Here is a 19245-nt window from a genome sequence, read left to right as displayed (position 1 = left end):
TAAGCCATTAAACTTATGAACAACCTAGACCACAGTTTAAAAATCACCGCTTTAGGAGCACAAAATAAATTGATGTTAATAGGATAGTTCGCCCAACAATCTAAATTCTGTCTTCATTTACTCGCCTTCGAGTCGTTCCAAATCTGTATACATGTCTTTGTTCTGATGAACACGGAGAAAGATATTTGGAAGAATGCTTTTAATCAAACGGTTCTTGGATCCCTTTGATTATTGTTGAAGGAAAAATTACTTTACAATTGTTTTGTTCTGTTGAACACAAAAGAAAATATTTTGATGGCTGTATACAGCAAACAGTTCTGGGTCATTTTTAACTACCATTTTTCCTACTAGGGTAAGCAATGGGGTCCAAGAACTGTTTGATTACAAACATTCGTCCAATAATCTTTCTCTGTACTCAATCAATCAAACAAATAAATTTATGGTGATTTGGAACAACAAGAGAGTGAGTAATTCATGACAGAATTTTAATTTTTGAGTGAACTATCCCTTTAAAACATATGCAAAATGCATTTAAGACACAATTTAACATTCAGACGTGTGGCTTCAGAAAAAAATATATATTTTCATTACATCTCACTCTTATTTCGTCTCGGTGACAAAAACAACATCGCTCCTCTAAAATCCAAAGGAGAAAGAGCGTATACGCAGAGTTACTCAACTGCATGAACGCATGCCCAATTCTGCTACAATATTCTGTGAGCCGCGCAAATGATCAAACTTGATGACAGGCTCAGTCTGAGGAAGAGACAGAGCCTACAAAAGGAAATGTGACAGGCTCTTCTACAACAGATGTTTCTACCGAGGGGAGTCTACTCTCCACTGAGCAGTCTCACACATGAGAGACACCCAAAAGCTCTGGAAACCGTCCTAAAAATGTATATTCACTGTTAAAAACTCTTCCCCCAGCCCCCCATACGGGCGACCCACCACTAAATATTCCAGTCAGAAACGCAGAGGGGTGTTAAAACAAGCAGAAAAGTACCGGTGCCAAAGTTTTACAAAGGGCCAGAAAAGAACCATTGTTAGATCAAAACAAAAGATGAAAACGAAAAAATAGCAATTTTAAGTCTTACCACACAGAGCGTTTGCCTCTATTGATCCATAATCCGGTGAAGAGCCGCGTTATTGACTGAAAACAAAACACATTAGAAAGGCCATTTGTCAGAAATGTTGCTCTTCAGATCTATCACGAAAAGAAATATTTTCCCACTGTAAACGATAACACACGTCTGTTCTTCATTTCCAACAGATCAATGTTAATATGCAGGGGGTCCTGAAGATGGATTGCGGACACCCTTTAACCAGTTAAGTGCTGGGGTCATGGCACACATAGGCCTGATAAGCGATATGAGCCCGAAACAAGGTCTTTATTTCATACAGCTTTCTGGGCGGCTTTGTCTTATATCTGTCATATACAGACTATGTAACATGCATGTACACAGTGTACTGTACTCTATACTAGATATACAGAAGTTCATAGGACAAGCTGACCTTTCAAATTAATTTTAGATATATTTATATGCACTCAATTTTAATATGTTGTTTTGGTCTCTCAAATATATTGTTTTACTGGGACTTGAATCCACTTAAGGTACCATTAATTTCTTCAAAATTTATTAAAAAGATGACTTGGAAAAGTGTTTTATTTGTTTACTTTTGAAGGACAGTTGAAGTTGTTTTCAGATGGTTCGATAAATTGCAACTAATGCAACATTACGCCAAACTAGTAGGACTTTTCTTCTGCAGAACACAAAAGATGTTATTTTAAAGAATGTTGGTAAACAAATAACATTAGATCCAATTGACATCCATTATGGACACAAAGCCACTGACACATTTCTCAAAATATCTTTTTTTGTGTTACACAGAAGAAACTGAATTTAAATTGATTTCAATTAAATGCTTTTCAGGAGAACTGTGTGTATGTGCACTTACAAAATACGTTTCCCAAGATCAGTATATGCAGGCGTTTCCGTTATATTTGAACTATTTAAGCAGACTCCCCTAAATCTGCGTTAAAATACTGCATAATGCCGCCTGTTCACGGCAGGTCTTAGAGAGCAGTGGCCGGTCTGGTGCCTATTTCCTTGAGACAGGATCTAAGCAGGAGCCAGACGGGAAGGCAAGCATTGCCTTGCAGGAGGCCGGATAAGGCAGCTCTGATGGCTTGATACAGCTCCAGACCCCCAAGCCTGATACCCTTGCCACAGAAGCAGGTCTAAATAAAGTTTTTCATGCCTGCAGCACGCATGCTACTGTGTGACATTGGGTTTCCTACTACAAGTCTTTCATATTGTATTCAAGGACAAAGATAAAGCGTGTCCGGATCACAACCTGCCAGGATACGCATGTACTACTGCGACTGCTCAGTTCAATAGTGAAAATGGTAAATTATATATTAAATTTAACAAACGTTATATAACTAGTGTTAAATCTAAATGATGCATATTGTCTCATATACCAGAATAAAGAAACAATTTGTTTCAGCAATTCTATTTTTTACATATTGTACAGAACAGATCAAGAAACTTCATGTGTTTTACAAATACCGTACATCAACTTAACAAAAATTTAGGCTAAACCTAAAATTATGTTCCCTTCACATAAGTGATGGAGAACTTAAAAGCACCTTAGCAGTTTAGCTGTGTGACTTAATTCTATTCATTTATCTCAACATTTGAGGGTTAGAGGACAAGTTGTGAAAAGCTTGAAAAACCTCATTAATAAAACTCGGTGGCTTCAATTACACAATAGATTTGTTAAATTTTTATCAATATCTGTGAGATGAAAACAAAAATCTGTTGATTTGATTTTGGCACTTGGGTAATTCAATTCAAAATCATCTAATATAGAATATAATAAAACACATTCACTTCAAAGTATAATAAAGTTAATAAAAAATGTGAAACCGCTGTACCTGAACTGTGAATCAAACATTAATAAAATAATTAGAGATGTGTTCCGACAGACAGCTCCTGGTATTATTGTCTAAAGTTGAGGAAAAGGTAATTAATTTGGCAGCAAATTTATTCGTACTGTGTTTGGCACCTCTAACGAAGGAGAGGAAATTGCAAAAGCGGAGATCAAGTCTTCTTCCATTGTGTCTGATCAATTGGAAATCTTTCTCTTTTAACACAATATGCTCATTGTGTATCGCGGTCTTCCACTACTGAATGACATGCTTGAGCATACCAGTAACTATGAGTGAAATCTCATTAATTACTTTTTAATATTTTAAACGCAAAATGTTTTAAATGTGGTTATTTCCTTATAAAAGACATTGAAAAAATAAATTAACCTAGAAGTAATTGTGTATTTATTCTTAGGAAGGCACCGAGACCCGATTTATAGTGATGTTAATAGATTTCTACTGAATAAAATAGTAACTTAAAAAATGATACTAGTCATGTAATCAAACCTCCTATAAACTATAACATAAAAGTCTGGCTTTAAAGACGTCATTTAACTGAAATAATGATAAAATACACATAACCGAAATCAAAATGAACACCGCATTGAAGACTCTTTTTATGATAAAAAGGGCATTTACAGCATACAGATTAGAGAGATATTTACCAGAAACTTTAGATAATCAACATAAAACACATTTTTTATGATACAGCTGTAGGCTGTTAATTTCACATCTGGTTTCCGAGTGCCCAGAGCAACAACGGTGTGTGTTTAACAAACAGGAGGGATGGTAATATAGTGTCACAACATATGTACTGTATGTGCATTGTGTTGCATTTAGTATGTTAAAGCTCAGCCCTGTTACAAGATGTGCTTGATGAGACAATGGTCTCTGCTGTTTCAGTGTCTCTGTGGCCCACCTTAAGCACAAGGGTTTTGACACAATGGCAGATGGCCCACATCGTGCCTTCAACTGGAAAATAGTTCTCTTGTGTCAATAACAACAAAATAAGAACAAAAACAGCAAGACTAGTGACTAGAACAACTATAATATTGCCCAGGGCAGCGAAAATCAACTAACAACCTGTACTTATTTTACAACATGAAAAGCTTTTACATAGCCATGCCATGCCACCCTACATATATCCATTTATAGTTGTAAAAAAATATATATTATTATTATTAAAATAATATTTAAAAATAAATGTTTTGCTTTTTAAATTGTTGGATTATTGTAGTTATTGATTAACAAATGTTATTCTAGCAAAAACAAATAAATAGGAAATAAACAACAGCCTTGACCATGTTCTGTAAACGTCATAAAACTGTGTTTTCGTAGCCATACATCATCATGGGTCAACCGTTTCCCTTTGCCACGATGTTTCAGTTTACAAGCAACACTGCAACGATGAAACGTGTAACATGACTCAATGCCGCCACCTAGTGCTCACAACGTGAAGACCACCACACCGACCATTGAAATAGTAAAATATGGCCAACCGCGACAAGACATTTTTAAGCGTCAATTAACATACATATAATATGCAGAAAATATTTCGAAAACAAAGTGAACGTCTTGAAATCTGAATCTTACAAAAATGTTATGTTATTATAAACCAACATTGCAAATAGATAATACATGGGGCTATATCTATAACTGTATGATATAGCGAATCAAAAACAGAACAGATAAAAACGCTTATTTGCTGTTCTGCAATAGCTGTATTTGCTCTATTTTATGCAACATTGCCATGTTTATTTCTTTTTTAAATTAAGCTAAAAAAGACTACCGGCCCACCTTTACGATCCTACCTGCTATAGATCCAGGCTCAGTGTAAGAACTTAGGCCAAGTGGAACAATATGCCTGGATATTTAAGATCTCTCTAAAGGTCAACGGGATATTTATCCTTCTATTTAATTTGAAAAAAAAACTATATATCACGTGCTATAGAATACCAGAAACACTGGCCTCAATGTGAAACTTGATTGAAGCCATACAAGCTTACCCTAAACAGACAGTACTGAACGAGCTCTAATTTACCTGTAATAATATAATCCTCATACTTCTGTGAAGTAAAAATAAACAAATATTAACAATATACCTATATCGCATATGTATAAAAGGTTACAGCTATTAACCATAAAGCTAAGCCTTATTTTTGTCAACCCACTAAGCGTCTTGTCAATGAAGTCTAAAAGAACATACACTATATGTACCTAAATATAGGAAATGACTATGGGTAGCATTCATGCATTCAATTTGTAAGACAATTCCACATGCCACTGACCCAAGAGGGTTAAAGAGAGTCCAGCCAGGATGAGAAGTATTTCTCCTCTACTCATTATCAGCCTCATGTACTGTATTTCCCGCACTAACTAATGAAACAGTGCAGCCGGATAAAACACACAGGCATGATGAAGCATTAATTATGCAGGGCTAAACATCTATGAAACCAATTTGTAACCAGGAGGCGTGACAGCATACACTTGTGTAATAACACCGAACCACCAGAAACCACTAGACTAGAGCACTTTTCATTCCTTGTATGTGGTCGAACAAATGATGATGTATGTGGGGCATTATAAAAGATCAACAAAACACCACTCACAGTAGCCTACTCACTACTGCCTATCAATAAATGTTCGATGGTAGCCTCTGTTCATTCGCAACATACGTCACACAATAACAATCCCAAAGCACATTTAATTTCAGTTACACGACACCACTTTGCGCATCAGCAACTAAGTCATTTGAACTCTTGACACCTTCATTGAAATAACGTTAAGATATGAGGCACTAAACGGTCGAAAAGCGCACGAACATCGTGTTTGTGAAGAACTGTCATGGCAATCACAACAATGACACGAGGGTGTGTTTACATTAATGCGGATATGACGTCACTGGTTTTAAACCTCTGCCACCGCGCGCAGGGTTAATGAATTAGATAAACATTTTAAGATTTGTTGCCATCTTACTAGTTTAAGACGTATATTTTAGCCCTCGGCTTTCTGTTTGTTTCCTTGCAGGCTTGCGGTTTCATCTGAAAGGTATGACGATCACCTTAAGGCCTGTGCGCAGGTTATGGATGCTAGTAGTTAGCCGCCATCAGCTAGCCCACTAAGCAACAGTAAACAACCCGTCACATCGGTGTCAGATACGTTTATTTAACAGTAGATAAATGCATGTTTTGTCGAACGTTTTCTTTATAATAATCATGAGGTTTTATATTTAGTGGCGTTCACAAAGCCTGTTAGCTGAACCAGTTTTGAAGATCACGAACCCAAGCGATTTAAGTATTTGTTGTTTTCGCACACGTGTGTAAAAAAAGATGAACTAAATGCGCATCAATTCAGTGCTGATTTTGCATACAATGAAGTGCATTAAAGACTTTTTCAGACGATGTTTGTAATATTTCAAGCGGCCTCTGCCTGCAAATATTATGAATTAGTTACTTTTGCAGAATTTGTACAATTCATCTTCTAAATTGTTTATTTTTAGTTGTTTACATGCTTAATGCGTCACCTTGGATTTCTGCTTCGTAGCAAAACTGAAATGGGCTCCTAAACAAGTTGTCGTTTGGTTCATTGTTCCCCTTCTGTCTTTTTGGACTGTTTTCTGCTAAGACATGGACATCCAGAAAATTATTCAAGATGCACTTTACGAGTTCATTCAGTCCTATATACCTCAAGCAGACCTCAGGTAAGGGCGTGTCAATTCACCGTGTTTAAATAAAGTTTGAATGTTCTGTGCAAATCTTTAAATTAAGTTCTCTTTTTGTCTATCAAAAGTTCTCTAGATGATGTGATTTTATCGTACATCACTGGGGTGCTAGAAGATTTGGGATCCCAAGAAAGCGTGGAGGAAAACTTTGATGTGGAGATGTTTGTTGAAATGCTGGAAGCCTACATTCCTGGTTTTTCTGATATTGACAGGTAGCCCACCTGTTGTTTCTGTGTTGTATCACAGTTTAACCCTGCTCAAATAACACAACTAACAGTGTGTTATAATTACAATAATTCTGTACATGGAGAATCTTTGTAGTGTTTTGAAAAAGTACCTTTCGCTCATTGTTGAGCCACTCTTGCTTTCAGTGTTAAAGTTTGCGAGATGATGTTTAATCTGGCATCAAAGTTGGCTTCGGCACGGGATGCAGGTAATTCTTACCTCTCATAACAAGAACTGTGTCTTTTTAGATATTGTCATGGAAACATTGTGATGGGATTGGTTTACAGAATTGTGATGTGTTTTTTTTTTGCATTTTACATTAAGAATCCGAGGAGGTGAAAACAGAAGAGAACACATTTCCTTTGTCAGAAAGATCGGATATTATCCAGGAACACTCAAGAGAAAAGACCCACGGCCTCACATCACAAGCAGAGGGAGCCACAGCTACAGAGGTACTTTGTGAGCACAATGTCCGTATCAAGACATTCATATTAAACTGTCATGGATTTCACTGAATCATACTTGGAGATCAAACTTATACAAATTGGTGTCTGTTTGGGGATGTTTTCAGGTGACTAAATCTGTTTGGGATAACCAGGAGCAGCATCTTCTTGAGATGTTTCCCAAATGTAGTGTGACTGAGGCCAGAAGTGCGTTGTCCATTGCTAAAGGAGATATGGAAGAAGCTGTTCGCCTTATAATTGAGGGAGATGTGCTGCTCAAGTGTCCTCCCTCTCTCGACGTGAGTTCACATAAAAAAGTTATAATCGAAGAGACTTTTTACAGACCTGTTACAATATGAGGAGGATATGTTGAAGTTTGTGTTTAAATGCCTTTTTAATGTTACATTTTTAGGGAAACCAAGGGAAGGCTGTATCTGCTGAAGTTGATCAGAAACTTAAAGCAAGCATTTTAGAAAAGTGAGCTTAATTAAAACTGCCTTTAGTCCTTTTACACTGTTTCACAAACATATTTCAGACATCACAATTGTAAAATAAATCACAAAATATTTTTTCTATGTTTTTGAACACATACAGGTACATGCTGGTTGACAGTGAAGAAGATAAAAAAGTGCACAGACCAGTCACTCCAAAGGATGTGAGTCTTTTGTTTAATTTTCCTAAGCAGTTTTTATTTAGTTTTAATCTATATGATTTTAAATAGGTTAATCTTTGTTGGCCATGCAATCGTGAAGAAATAAACGATTTCCATTGCTAATCCTCGATCAAATATATTAGGTCAGGTGGGTATAAATATTTATATTTACTAATTTTTCCTCTGTCTGCTTTTTTTATCTGCAGGCCCCTAAGAAATTGGTGCGCTATCACGGAAGTCAAGTGGTTACCACAAAGGGGGAACGCTTCCATCTAGTCAAGAAAGAAGAAACTGAAGATATGAAGAAGACGTTTGTCAGTCTCAAACCAGCACGCAAATATCGTTTTCATTGATGAAAAGCATCTTGTTGATGTACCATTCAGATGATATTTTATTCAATCCTTTTGTCTTTACCTATGCCTGGAAACAAATGGTTTGGTTTTTATTTTATTGTAGCCTACCTTGTTAAAAATGAGTGTTCATTTATTTAAGTGGTGCTCGAGTTTTTATGGATTGGAATTTGTTTTGCTGTGTATTGTGTATAACTCAAGCAGTTTGTGAGGTACTGTAAAAACTAAACTGTTTTTTTACTAAAAACATTGCAATATACTTAAAGTGACAGTTCAACCAAAAAATAATCACATCATTTAATTACCCCCATGTTGTTTAAAACCTGTATTTGACTCTTCAGTCAAACACAGAAGATATTTGCAGGAATGTTTCGGTGTTTTTGTGTCCATACAATGAAAGTCCATGAGGGCTAATGTAAACAGCAGTTCTTCAAAATATATTTTTGTGATGTGCAGAAGAAAGTCATAATGGTTTAGAATGAGATGAAGGATTTACATTTTTGGGTGAACTATCCCTTAAGAACACTGGAGTATTTATATTTGACTGTTTTCATAAAAATCAAACCTTGTTTGGAAAAGTATTATTACAGTCAGTGAAACATGAAGCTAAGTGGTTGTTCTGTTCTAAAATCAACCAATTTAGCACATTTCCAGTAGCAGGAAAACAGACATACATCATTGATTATATTTTTCATCCTATGTTTATTTTCATATGCAGAAATAAAACACTCCATATATGTTCCTACCGAGATTATTGAATAGCAGGGTCTGTGTGACAGTGAGTTTCTAGTGAAGTTCATAAACAACACTGGACAAATGTGCATAGATCAAACAGCATATTTAATTTCGTTTTTATGTACCGTGTACTCGGCTGGCTATAGTATGTATAGTTTTAGAACTAGAGGTGGTTTGTGTTAACAAACAGCTGTAGTCTCATATCCAAACACTGGTATTTTATACTGATAGTTTGTGCTTGGTGATCTCTGATAACTTGTTGACAAATTTGTGTTTTGCATAGAGACTCAGTTTCAGCTGTCAACATTACCAGTCACTTCCAGTACCACCATGACCCTGAAACTAATGTGCAGTGAATAAATTCAAATATATTCATATTATTTTTGAAGGACCGATTCGTGTTTCTAAAACTAACTAATAAAGTTTAAATGTTTTAAGAACACTGTCTCTGCTCATTTTGTCTCTTCAAACATTAAAAGTTTTACAAAATAATTTTCTAAACCTAAAAATGGATTCTGTAATCGTTTACTCACCCTCAAGTTATTCCAAATCTGTATAAAAATCTTTATTATGATGAACACAGAGAAAGCAACTGACATTTCCGCGACTAACATAGGCTACCAAATCAGTGTCTCTTTACATGTATATTATAGATATTTTAAAGAATTTAGGAAAGGAAAGAGTTCTGGGACACCCTTACACTACCATTGTAATTTTTCCTACTATGGTAGTCAATGATCCAAGATGAACAGAACAAAGACATGTTTACAGGTTTGGAACAAATGGAGGATAAGTAAATAAAAGCATTTTAATTTTTGGGTTAACAATCCCTTTAAGGAATATTCTGAAATATATCAGCCTAAACATTTGAAGACACAAAAGTTTGACTTTTTACTTTAAGGACTAAAAGCAGATTCTTTCAGAACAATTGTAACTCAAAGGCCACCCAGAAATCAGTGCAGATAAGTACAGAGATCATGCAGAAAGTTTTCAAAACAATCGGTTTGTTTTCTTAACATTTTACACCAGTAAGCTCCATTACATTTCTCATGCTGTAATTCTTTAAAGACAAAAATAATTCCTTTTTTATCCCAATCAGATTATTTCTTTGTATCACAAAATTTTGCATCATTATTCAATGTTTATAAGGATTTCAGGTGCCTATACGCAACAACACAATTATTCCCAGAATGTCCTGCGCTATGGTTTATTTATTTCACCTTAGTTTCTCCAGTAATATGACTTGGTAGATGGCTACAATGATGAGCAAAACTCAAATGCGAAGATGTTACAAACAATGTAAAGGCAGTTTAACTGACCTCAACTGATCCTAAAGCCAATAAGACTAACACAGTTGCGATCACAACATATACGGAGGACAATTTTGGCACAATGTATGTCAAATACCAGCGTGTTTCTTGTTTTGTTTCCCTGAACATAAGTCATAAAACTTTCAGCTTTACAGCACACATAAATTCTGTCCTAAAAAGACAAACATTTTTAATAAAATCAGATTTTTACAAGTTCAAATCAAAATAAATGTAATTACAAGTAACATTTGATACAGACAGTTGGCAAATGAGGTTTGTTCTGAATTAAAATCCTGACTGAAATGGTACCATGTACATGAAAACCAAGAAACTGAAACAAAAATGAAGTCATCATAAATCATCACAAATGCATTTACAAATGCAAAATTTAATACAGTGAGTCAGGTACGAAAGGAGCAGAAAATTCCTTCGGTTTTAAAAACATAGTTTGGCTGTCCGTTGCATTCTGCACTACCTCTGCCCTAACAGAAACATTAAGAGAAAGGCAACCACCGTCATTACTGTTTAAAAAAAAAGACAGCATTGACGGTTCAAAACTGTTCAATGGAACGACTGCAGGTTTCAAGTTGTAAATGAACCTCCTTGGTGGATATGCTCGAGGTACTCTGCCAATTTCATCTCGCCGACTCAGAACCATAAAAGTTTAATCATGTTATATGGCACCTTCTTCTTCCCAACATGGGACAAAAACTGACAACAGGCGCTCTGGGTGGTGTCAAAAGTGCTTTACAGGTTCTGCTAATGCATTAGACTATTAGTATGTAATGCTTCACACAAATGGATAAGGGATCTTATAAAGGAGAGATCAAATAAAGACGTCTCACTAGTGGTAATCTCCTTACACCAAAAAAACTAAATGATAACGGGCCCAGTAAATAAAAGGCAGACTGTCATTATAACTGCCAAAATAATGCCATGCACTGGCATTTCAACAGTCCGAATATACACACACACACAAGCATATACTCGTATCCACACATACATATAAACAGACCATTCTAGCAGCAGACAAAAGAGGTTCAGGTCAGGCCATTAACTCAGCCCATGATCATATCTTCCCTTGATCATCATGTTCAGCAATGGACCAACCTGTCGAAAAAACTGAATAATCAACATAAAATGTACTGCCATTATTCTGGTTCAATCTCAATAACAAATGTTGAAAAACTGAAAATGTCGAATTAGGGAATACTATAGAAAAAAATAGTCAGAAGATGAAAAAAGTCGTTTTTGCTTTAGTGACAGTCAAATATAGGCACACACAATTTAACTCGGGTTTAAAGCAGGTTAGCCACAAATATACTTGAAATTAGGTTATTGTCAAGGTCAAAATACACAGGGAATTCCTTAATGCATTATTCATATCTAGTGACTAAAAAAGGAAAAGAACTTGATTGACTGTTCCATTTCTCTGTACCTCATGCGGGTCCCCCAAGGCCTCTCCCAACATCTTCTCTATGTTCCTCATAATGGCCACCTTCTGATGAGCTTTCAACGGGTACTCTATCCTCTTTGGAGTCGGAGCACCCTGGAAATATTTTGTGCAGTATTAGTTGAAGATTCTCAACGCACACAGACTCACAAAGTGTGATTGAGATGAAAAAGCATACCTTGTACCAGAAGTTTACTGTGACTGTTACTCCTCCATTTAACAGGGACTCTATGTGATGCCACCTTGAAGAGTAAAAACACTTATCTTGTGACGCTTTAATGATATTTAAACATCTAAAAATGACTATTAATAAAACCCTATAGCACAATCACTTGAAAATGTAGCTGAAACAAGCACTCTAATCTAAATAAAAGGGCCTTACAACAGGAGGGCGCTCTCAGACAGGCATTGGGAAATATTATGGACTGTAGTGTAGAATTACACAGCTGGTTGGCATCATTTTGCCCCTCAGTGTGTAGGAGAAGCAATGAGTTGGAAGAGGAAACAGCCATGGCTGAGTCATTCTCACAGGCTTAAACCCAAGTCAGCAGTCCATATAGACATTGAGGCAGAGGCCTAATAAATAAAGCACTCTACTGAAAAGTGTCCAACACCGGCTGGGTCACTTCAGTACTATTTGAATGATATTTAACACTGTATCAAATACTTCCCAATTATATACGTTTAAAGAATTCTGTAAAAGTAAACTACAACTTCACCTATATATGGCTTAGCGTTATATTTGCATGTATAGTAGTAAAAGCTTGTTAACTTTGTGATCTAAGAATATTAAACAAGCAACTCTTACCAATACATTGGGATGTAAAGAACATCACCTGGTCCCACAACTGCCTCATATCCAATGGAATTTTTGAAATTAGGAAACTTGTCATAATCAGGATTTTCAAAATCAACCTATAGCAAAAAATGCTCAAAATTATTAAAGTCACAGTGAAATAAAAAATTTAAATTATTTTTCTTCATGAAATATTGCAGCGTTTATAGTTAATAGCTTATCAATGCGGGTCACTTTCTTTTTAAAATTCATGTACCCTCATAAAATCTGAAAATGCACTTCTGCCCTGAAATGACGATCAATATCGGTCGAAACTTCTGGTTCACAGGGACTTTAAGATCTAAGTCTAAAAACATATGACTTACAAAAAATAGACCAGTGGTTCTCAAATTTTTCAGGATACAAAAACCTAAGAACATGTTGGACATGTTGCACATTCCCTATGATCCTTTGACAGCACTCACAGTCCAAGACACAGAGTATCTTCACTTTTTGGTAATCAATAAATTCCATATAAATAAGATTATGTTGCGCACTCTGACCAGCGTGGCCAAAGCACAGCTAAATCACTTTGAAAATAAATATTTCTGCCCAATTTACACATTTATAGAATTTTCTAGTCTATGCAAATCTTTATTTTATGCTTGCAACATGATTTACATTTTTGCTAATCTTACACTGCACATGCAAAAGATATAAAAAATATTAAACAATTTTTTAAATCAAAAATATAAAAAATCAATGAAGAAAATCACACTGCACATGCAAAAGATGCCGAACAATGTGGACATTCAAAAGTTTTCCTTCCATCGAAGCTCGTCAAAAACGCCTTCATTGCCGTGAATGAGTGTTAAGATTTAGCTGTAGATAAATAATCAGTCTCCGCTGGTGGTTATAGCACTGGTGTAGTAAATCTACACTTTGCTGGAGAACCGTTAAACTAATGTGCATCACAAAAAAATCCATGTATTCCGCCATTGTTGTATTTGCTTCTTCTTCTTTGTTGTGTTTGGGTGTACACACGCATATCACACCTCCACACCTAATACGCATGAGCACGATGTCGTTTTCTCATTCTTGCATACTTCTGGGTTTACACGGAAATGAGAATGCAGTGGTTTTCAAAAACTTGCACTTTGAACCCCGTTTTCAAAAGTTTGCGTTATCAGTCGCCTAAAACGCCATTTCCGTGTAAACGAACAGCCAAAACGCATAAATTGTTTTATTTATACTTGTGTATCGGCCTTCTCTAAGAACGACTGGTCTAGGCTGCTATAAAACATATAATACCTGACTCTGTCTGTCACATGGATGATGAACAGGATACGGATAGAGGCAGTCGAACTGATCAGGAGGAAAGAGGATGCACCTCTTATATCCTTTAATTTGTGCAAAGAAATTCTGTTGCTCATCATAGTGTGCCGGTGTCACGTTGCCTTTTGATTAAAAAAACACAAAAGATTAGATGACAGTAACTGCACTGCTGATTTATTAGCTTAAAATCAAAGACAGGCAGTAAGAACAAACTTTGAGAGAATTCTCAAAAGGGAAATTGTACTCAAAACTCAAGAAAATTTGGGCTTTTGCGTATTTGTTTTAACTATTTTAAACGAGAATCTAAAATAAAGTGCATTAAAACTATACCTTCCATTCCGATGAGCAGCAAATTTGAGGTCAGTGGACCCCAGTTTCGTTTAGCTTGCTGTTTGTTAATCCAGTTCCAATTGAATCCAAGGAAATCTACCACAATCTTTCGGCCTACTGTATCATTCAGAGTTTGCTGCAAGTACACCCTGCAAATTAAACAATGAAGAAAATCAATTCACAACATCAATATGTCAAATAGGGCTGTTAAAGGGATACTACAGCCAAGAAACTTAATTTCCCCATGTTTTACTCATCCTCAAGGCATCCTAACTGAATATGACTGTTATCCGTCATTTGCCGGAAAAACAAGGTTTGCGCAGGCTCACAAGCAGCTGAGGGATAATGAAAGTTAGACACGATCGTTAATAGCATTATCAATATGAATATTTCCCTTAAATAAATGCATCGATTTGCTTCAGAACACCTTTGTTAAGACCATGGAACAGTGTCGAGCAGTTTTTTGTGCGATTGATGTACTTTTTAGAGCTTCAAAAAATTGCCCCCCATTCACTCCCATTTGAAGAAAAACAATACGTGGTATTATAACTCATGCTGCATTAATCTTCAAGAAGAAAGTCATATTCAGTTTGGATGCCTTGAGGGTGAGTAAAACATGGGGAAATGTTGTTTCTTGGCTGAAGTATCCTTTCAAGCGATATATCACATCTAGACTAAAATATTGTGTTTAAATAATATATGTCTGTGTACTGTGCAATACATGTGTATATTTAAGAAAATTATAAATTATAAAAATCAATTAATGTTTGTATATCATTTAAATTTATATATGATATACTGATGCAAATATTTCCTAAATATATGCATGTATGTGTACTTGTACGTGTTTATAACTACAAAATAAACATGAACAGTACACAGACATATATTATGTAAGCACTAGGTTTGCCAGAAGAGAATGGCTTTATTGGACATTTGCAAAGATTACGTCATGCACAGGTCAAATTTTGTCCCGTATTTTATAATTAGACTTGGCAACCCTAGGGAGCACAAACTTTTATTCTGGATGAAATTAATCATTAAACAGCCATAATGTCATGTATTGCTTTAGACCCACACTCTATTCTCTCTGAAATTAACAAGATTATAGCTAACTGAATATTATTGTTGCTTTTATTTACTCAGGTCAAAGGGCCAGAAACAACATGACGGATGATATAAGTGGTAAAGCCACCAAAGTACTACAGTAAAAGGTCAGAGATGTGGGCTGGACAGTGGACACCCGTTGGCTTAAGTAACTACCCCAAATTACTATAGTAAAAGGTCAGAGACGTGAGCTGGACAGTGGACACTCGTTGGCTGAAGTAACTACTTAGTCATGTAGCGGAGTAATTTCATTTTCTGGATTGGATTTCGTGTATCTTATTCAGAACATGACATATATACTGTTCGTGTCAGTAAAAATATCTAAAAACTGTACACAAATGGGACTTTTTTTATTACCAAAAACTGTAAAGATCATTTTTGTCTTGACAGGCTCAATATAAGTTAAAGTATAATTAATTTGCCACTTTTTTTGTAAAGTGAATAAAAATATGAAAGACTCGTAATTCATAACAGCAACATACTTGCAAAACATGACATACCTTTCTTTTCCACCTTGCTCTTCTGTTTGATGCATCTTGTCCACAAACTCTGAAAATTTCATTTCTATTCTACGAGACCTGGGCACAAAGTCCTCAAAGTTCACCATTTTCTTCTCGTCATAATACAAGAATTTGTGATTTTCTGCTATGTAAACAGAGAAGTCCCCATTGCCAATGTTCTCTTGCAAGTAGGGTATGTCCCAATTCATAGCGGGGTATACCAAGTTCGTGTCTGTTAACACAACAGGCTCCTAAAAAAGAAAAGAAACCACCGAAAATCTTGAAAAGCATTATCATATGTACAAAACAAGAAAACACTCTTCAAAACACCAGCTTAAATGAGTGTTAAATGCACTGCTTAATGTCTAACTTGGTGTATATTTGGTCGGGCCATCTGTAGTTCATCATCCAGTAAGCATAGTCGCCTTTAAATTATTGCATGTTTTCAAATGCGAATATTTTAATTAAACATCAAACACCAATTTACAAAAGCAGAAATGCACAATACTGCCTGAACCCTGTAGCGAACACGCAAGGCTCGGCGTCAAATCCAACTTGCATAAAATAATACTGATGCTTCACTATGAAAAAAATGGCAAGTGCTACGTGACTAGAAGAACGTACACCGTTCCAACACGCGCGCGCCCGTCCGCTGCAGCTACACCAATAACCCACAGCATCACGCATGCGTCACAACTACAATTTTATTTACAAAAAAATGGCACTACTCATTATGTAGTTAGACTACACCTCTGGTAGGAGCGTTATTAAACGATGCATTTCGTGTTTTATAAATACTTACATATGTTTTACAATCGGCTGGCATTTTTTACATCCATGACACGTCAAAACAGCACGAAACCAATTCCACAGTTAAGTCTAGCATCATTCGATCATGCAATTTTTATATGAGATGTTGCATATTAACTTTAAATTTTGCGTTTTATTTATTTTGTAGTTTAGTGTACTTTCACAGTGCCACTGTTCTCTTATAATACATTTAAAAAATGTTATCTATAATCAAGTAAACGTACGTGAATAAGTGTCACATTGCCCAAACTCCGGTACATATTTGTTGTTTTATTGTCTCAGCAATAAAGATATTAATATGCATTGCACCTTGCTTTCATACCGACATTGATACATTAATTAATACATTGATTTTCATTTATACAAGTTTAATTTCTGCCTGAATTCTACATATCCCATGGCCCGTTTACCAATTTAACAGCTACAACTAAAGCCATCCCATCATAACACAGTAACTTAATAACCATTGCTTCTAATAATAACTTTAGATCTTAGAGCTGATGTTATGAATAGGCAAACTTCAAACTTTTGAAGTTTGATTTACGATATAATGTTTAACCAGGGGTTTTCATTGTCTGCTTGAGTTTGAGTTAGCCTCGCTAGGCTTTGCGAAAGTCAATATCCCTTTTGCGAGTGATGCTAACACCTTGCACAAGATGAGTCCAACTGCAGCTCCTCCGTCTGTCTCATTATAATACAACCCAGGATACATCTGACAACTTACCTCGTTATTTATTAGCATCTCGGCGCGTGGATCCATATGCGAGAGTCGGGGTATCTGTCTTGTTTGAAAAGTGTACTGCCGAAGCTGCGAATCCTTCCAACCTGGATCGCTCTCCGCCGGGTCCGCTTCAGCCACGGTCACGGCTGCCATGTCTTTCGCGTGCGCCAGATGATTGTTTCGCGCCGAAACTACGCCTTTACGACAGAATCGAGCGATCTTAGATCGCAGAGCTTTAAGAGAGAGATGTGCTCCCTCACCTTTACATTCCCAACTGAACCACGAACAGAGTCAGCCTGGTGCCTAGCGAAATGAGCACAGTGGGTGTGAATGAAGAAATGATGGTTTGTTTTCACCGGAAGTTGGACATTTCAAGATAAGGGTCTCTAGCGTCCTTCATCGTATTTCCGTCTAGAGTTACGTTTATCCTAAACTCTCTTTTTAAATTCAAAAGGATTATGATTGATCAAACTTGTATCCTTCATCGGCTGGAACATCGTCAATGTAAAATTTGTTTAAATGTAGAACAAATATTTTGAATTTTAACGTTTTTATTGATGTTTTACATCAGACCGTGCAGCGGCTAAACAAATGTTTACTTGCAGAACAATATAAAAATATATAAATATAAAAAACAAATGTAAAATGGCGTTTTTGCTTCTGAAACAAACCCCCAAATAGTATTTCGTGAAGGCCATTGGATACACACGAGGTTAAATTACAACATAAGTGTGATTTCTACATGATAACCATCAGATGGCTTTTTAACTGGCTACTGTAAGCTCCTCTTTCCTTCTCTCGAGTTTGTAACTTTGTGACATACAGGCCACCACCAGAGGGCGCTGGAAATTTATCCAAAATATACACAGTGTCGCGTAAGAGTGGATTTGTTAGTGTCAGTAATAACTTCACCGGCAGATGGAACTATTGCACATGTTTGATACACTTGCAACCTTCGTCATATATATTTATTCTGCCTCGCCTACACAGCTTACAATTTTAGGAAATATGTGTCAAATTACTAACCATTGTAAATGATGCAGACTTTTAAAAATGATCTAAAATGCTTAGAGAAGTATCTGATGATTTATAGTTAGTGGTGTGATTCTGGCATGTAACGATTCATCTGAAATCCACGTGACCCAACTGTTGTACAAACTAGGGAATGTCAATTGGAAAAGATGAATCTTTCCCACCCACTGCTACTCTCACACCCATGTTGACCTTAGTCACCTCTTAGTGTTGTTCCCCCAGATGTCTTAAGTCATAAATCCTATTAGTCAAGGTTTCTCAGAGATGTTATTTCCTCAATCTCTGTGGATTATATCATCATTTCAGTCAGATGAGAGGTCTGAGGTACTTCACTGTGAATACTAGATCTACACAAACGAAGACAAACAATTCTTCTGTATAGCTTCATTTTAATAAAATATATGTTATTAGTTATATTATAAGCAATGCACATTTTAATAAGAAACATATCTGCTATGAATTCCCATAGTGGGACACAAACTGGGATGGGAAATGCCAGACATGACAAAGTCAAATTTTAGCTTCCATTGTGTCACCTCACTCTCAGCCACCTCAAACTCATGCCCCACTGCAAATCATCCGTGGCAAGGCCAACCTTTCAGTCGTGACCCTGCTTTCATTAGAACCCACAAAAAAGGAAGTTAAGCAGTAGGGTTTAAGGTTGAATCAACTGGGGCTTGGTTTATCAACCGTGCCTTATTTTGTGGATTCATTACCTGTTGTCTAAAATGTTTTGACATCAGCTGATATGATGATCCAGTATCAGCGATACATTTTTACCGTTGCTTAGAAGGAAAAACTAGGCCTCCAAAAG

The 19245-nt window shown here is 36.1% G+C and overlaps 2 protein-coding genes across 3 annotated transcripts; one reads left to right on the top strand and one right to left on the bottom strand.

The window, feature by feature from the left end:
* Positions 1 to 5735: 5735 nt before the first annotated feature.
* Positions 5736 to 9064, top strand: cuedc2 (CUE domain containing 2). 2 transcript variants are annotated; one of them, XM_079472628.1, is made up of 9 exons: positions 5736 to 5980; positions 6557 to 6632; positions 6722 to 6865; positions 7025 to 7086; positions 7203 to 7330; positions 7450 to 7620; positions 7734 to 7798; positions 7916 to 7976; positions 8180 to 9064. In XM_079472628.1, exons 2-9 carry the CDS (start codon positions 6559 to 6561, stop codon positions 8324 to 8326), a joined length of 852 nt encoding a protein of 283 aa, XP_079328754.1. In that variant the 5' UTR covers positions 5736 to 5980; positions 6557 to 6558; the 3' UTR covers positions 8327 to 9064. The 2 variants fall into 2 exon arrangements, with proteins under 2 accessions (XP_079328754.1, XP_079328753.1); XM_079472627.1 differs by having other exon boundaries at positions 5745 to 5980; positions 6476 to 6632.
* On the bottom strand, positions 9016 to 17832 carry hif1an (hypoxia inducible factor 1 subunit alpha inhibitor). The gene is made up of 8 exons (XM_079472626.1): positions 17403 to 17832; positions 15869 to 16119; positions 14262 to 14410; positions 13908 to 14053; positions 12630 to 12736; positions 12000 to 12063; positions 11807 to 11917; positions 9016 to 11478 (listed from the first exon to the last, which is right to left on the bottom strand). The coding sequence occupies exons 1-8, from the start codon at positions 17550 to 17552 to the stop codon at positions 11422 to 11424; spliced, it is 1035 nt and encodes a 344-aa protein (XP_079328752.1). The 5' UTR covers positions 17553 to 17832; the 3' UTR covers positions 9016 to 11421.
* Between the last annotated feature and the right edge of the window lie 1413 nt (positions 17833 to 19245).

This window comes from Barbatula barbatula (genome assembly GCF_947034865.1).
Source record: "Barbatula barbatula genome assembly, chromosome: 14".
In the NCBI taxonomy this organism is placed as follows: Eukaryota; Metazoa; Chordata; class Actinopteri; order Cypriniformes; family Nemacheilidae; genus Barbatula; species Barbatula barbatula.
The sequence above is the reverse complement of the archived record's forward strand: the minus strand, read 5'-3'. Positions and strand labels throughout refer to the sequence as shown.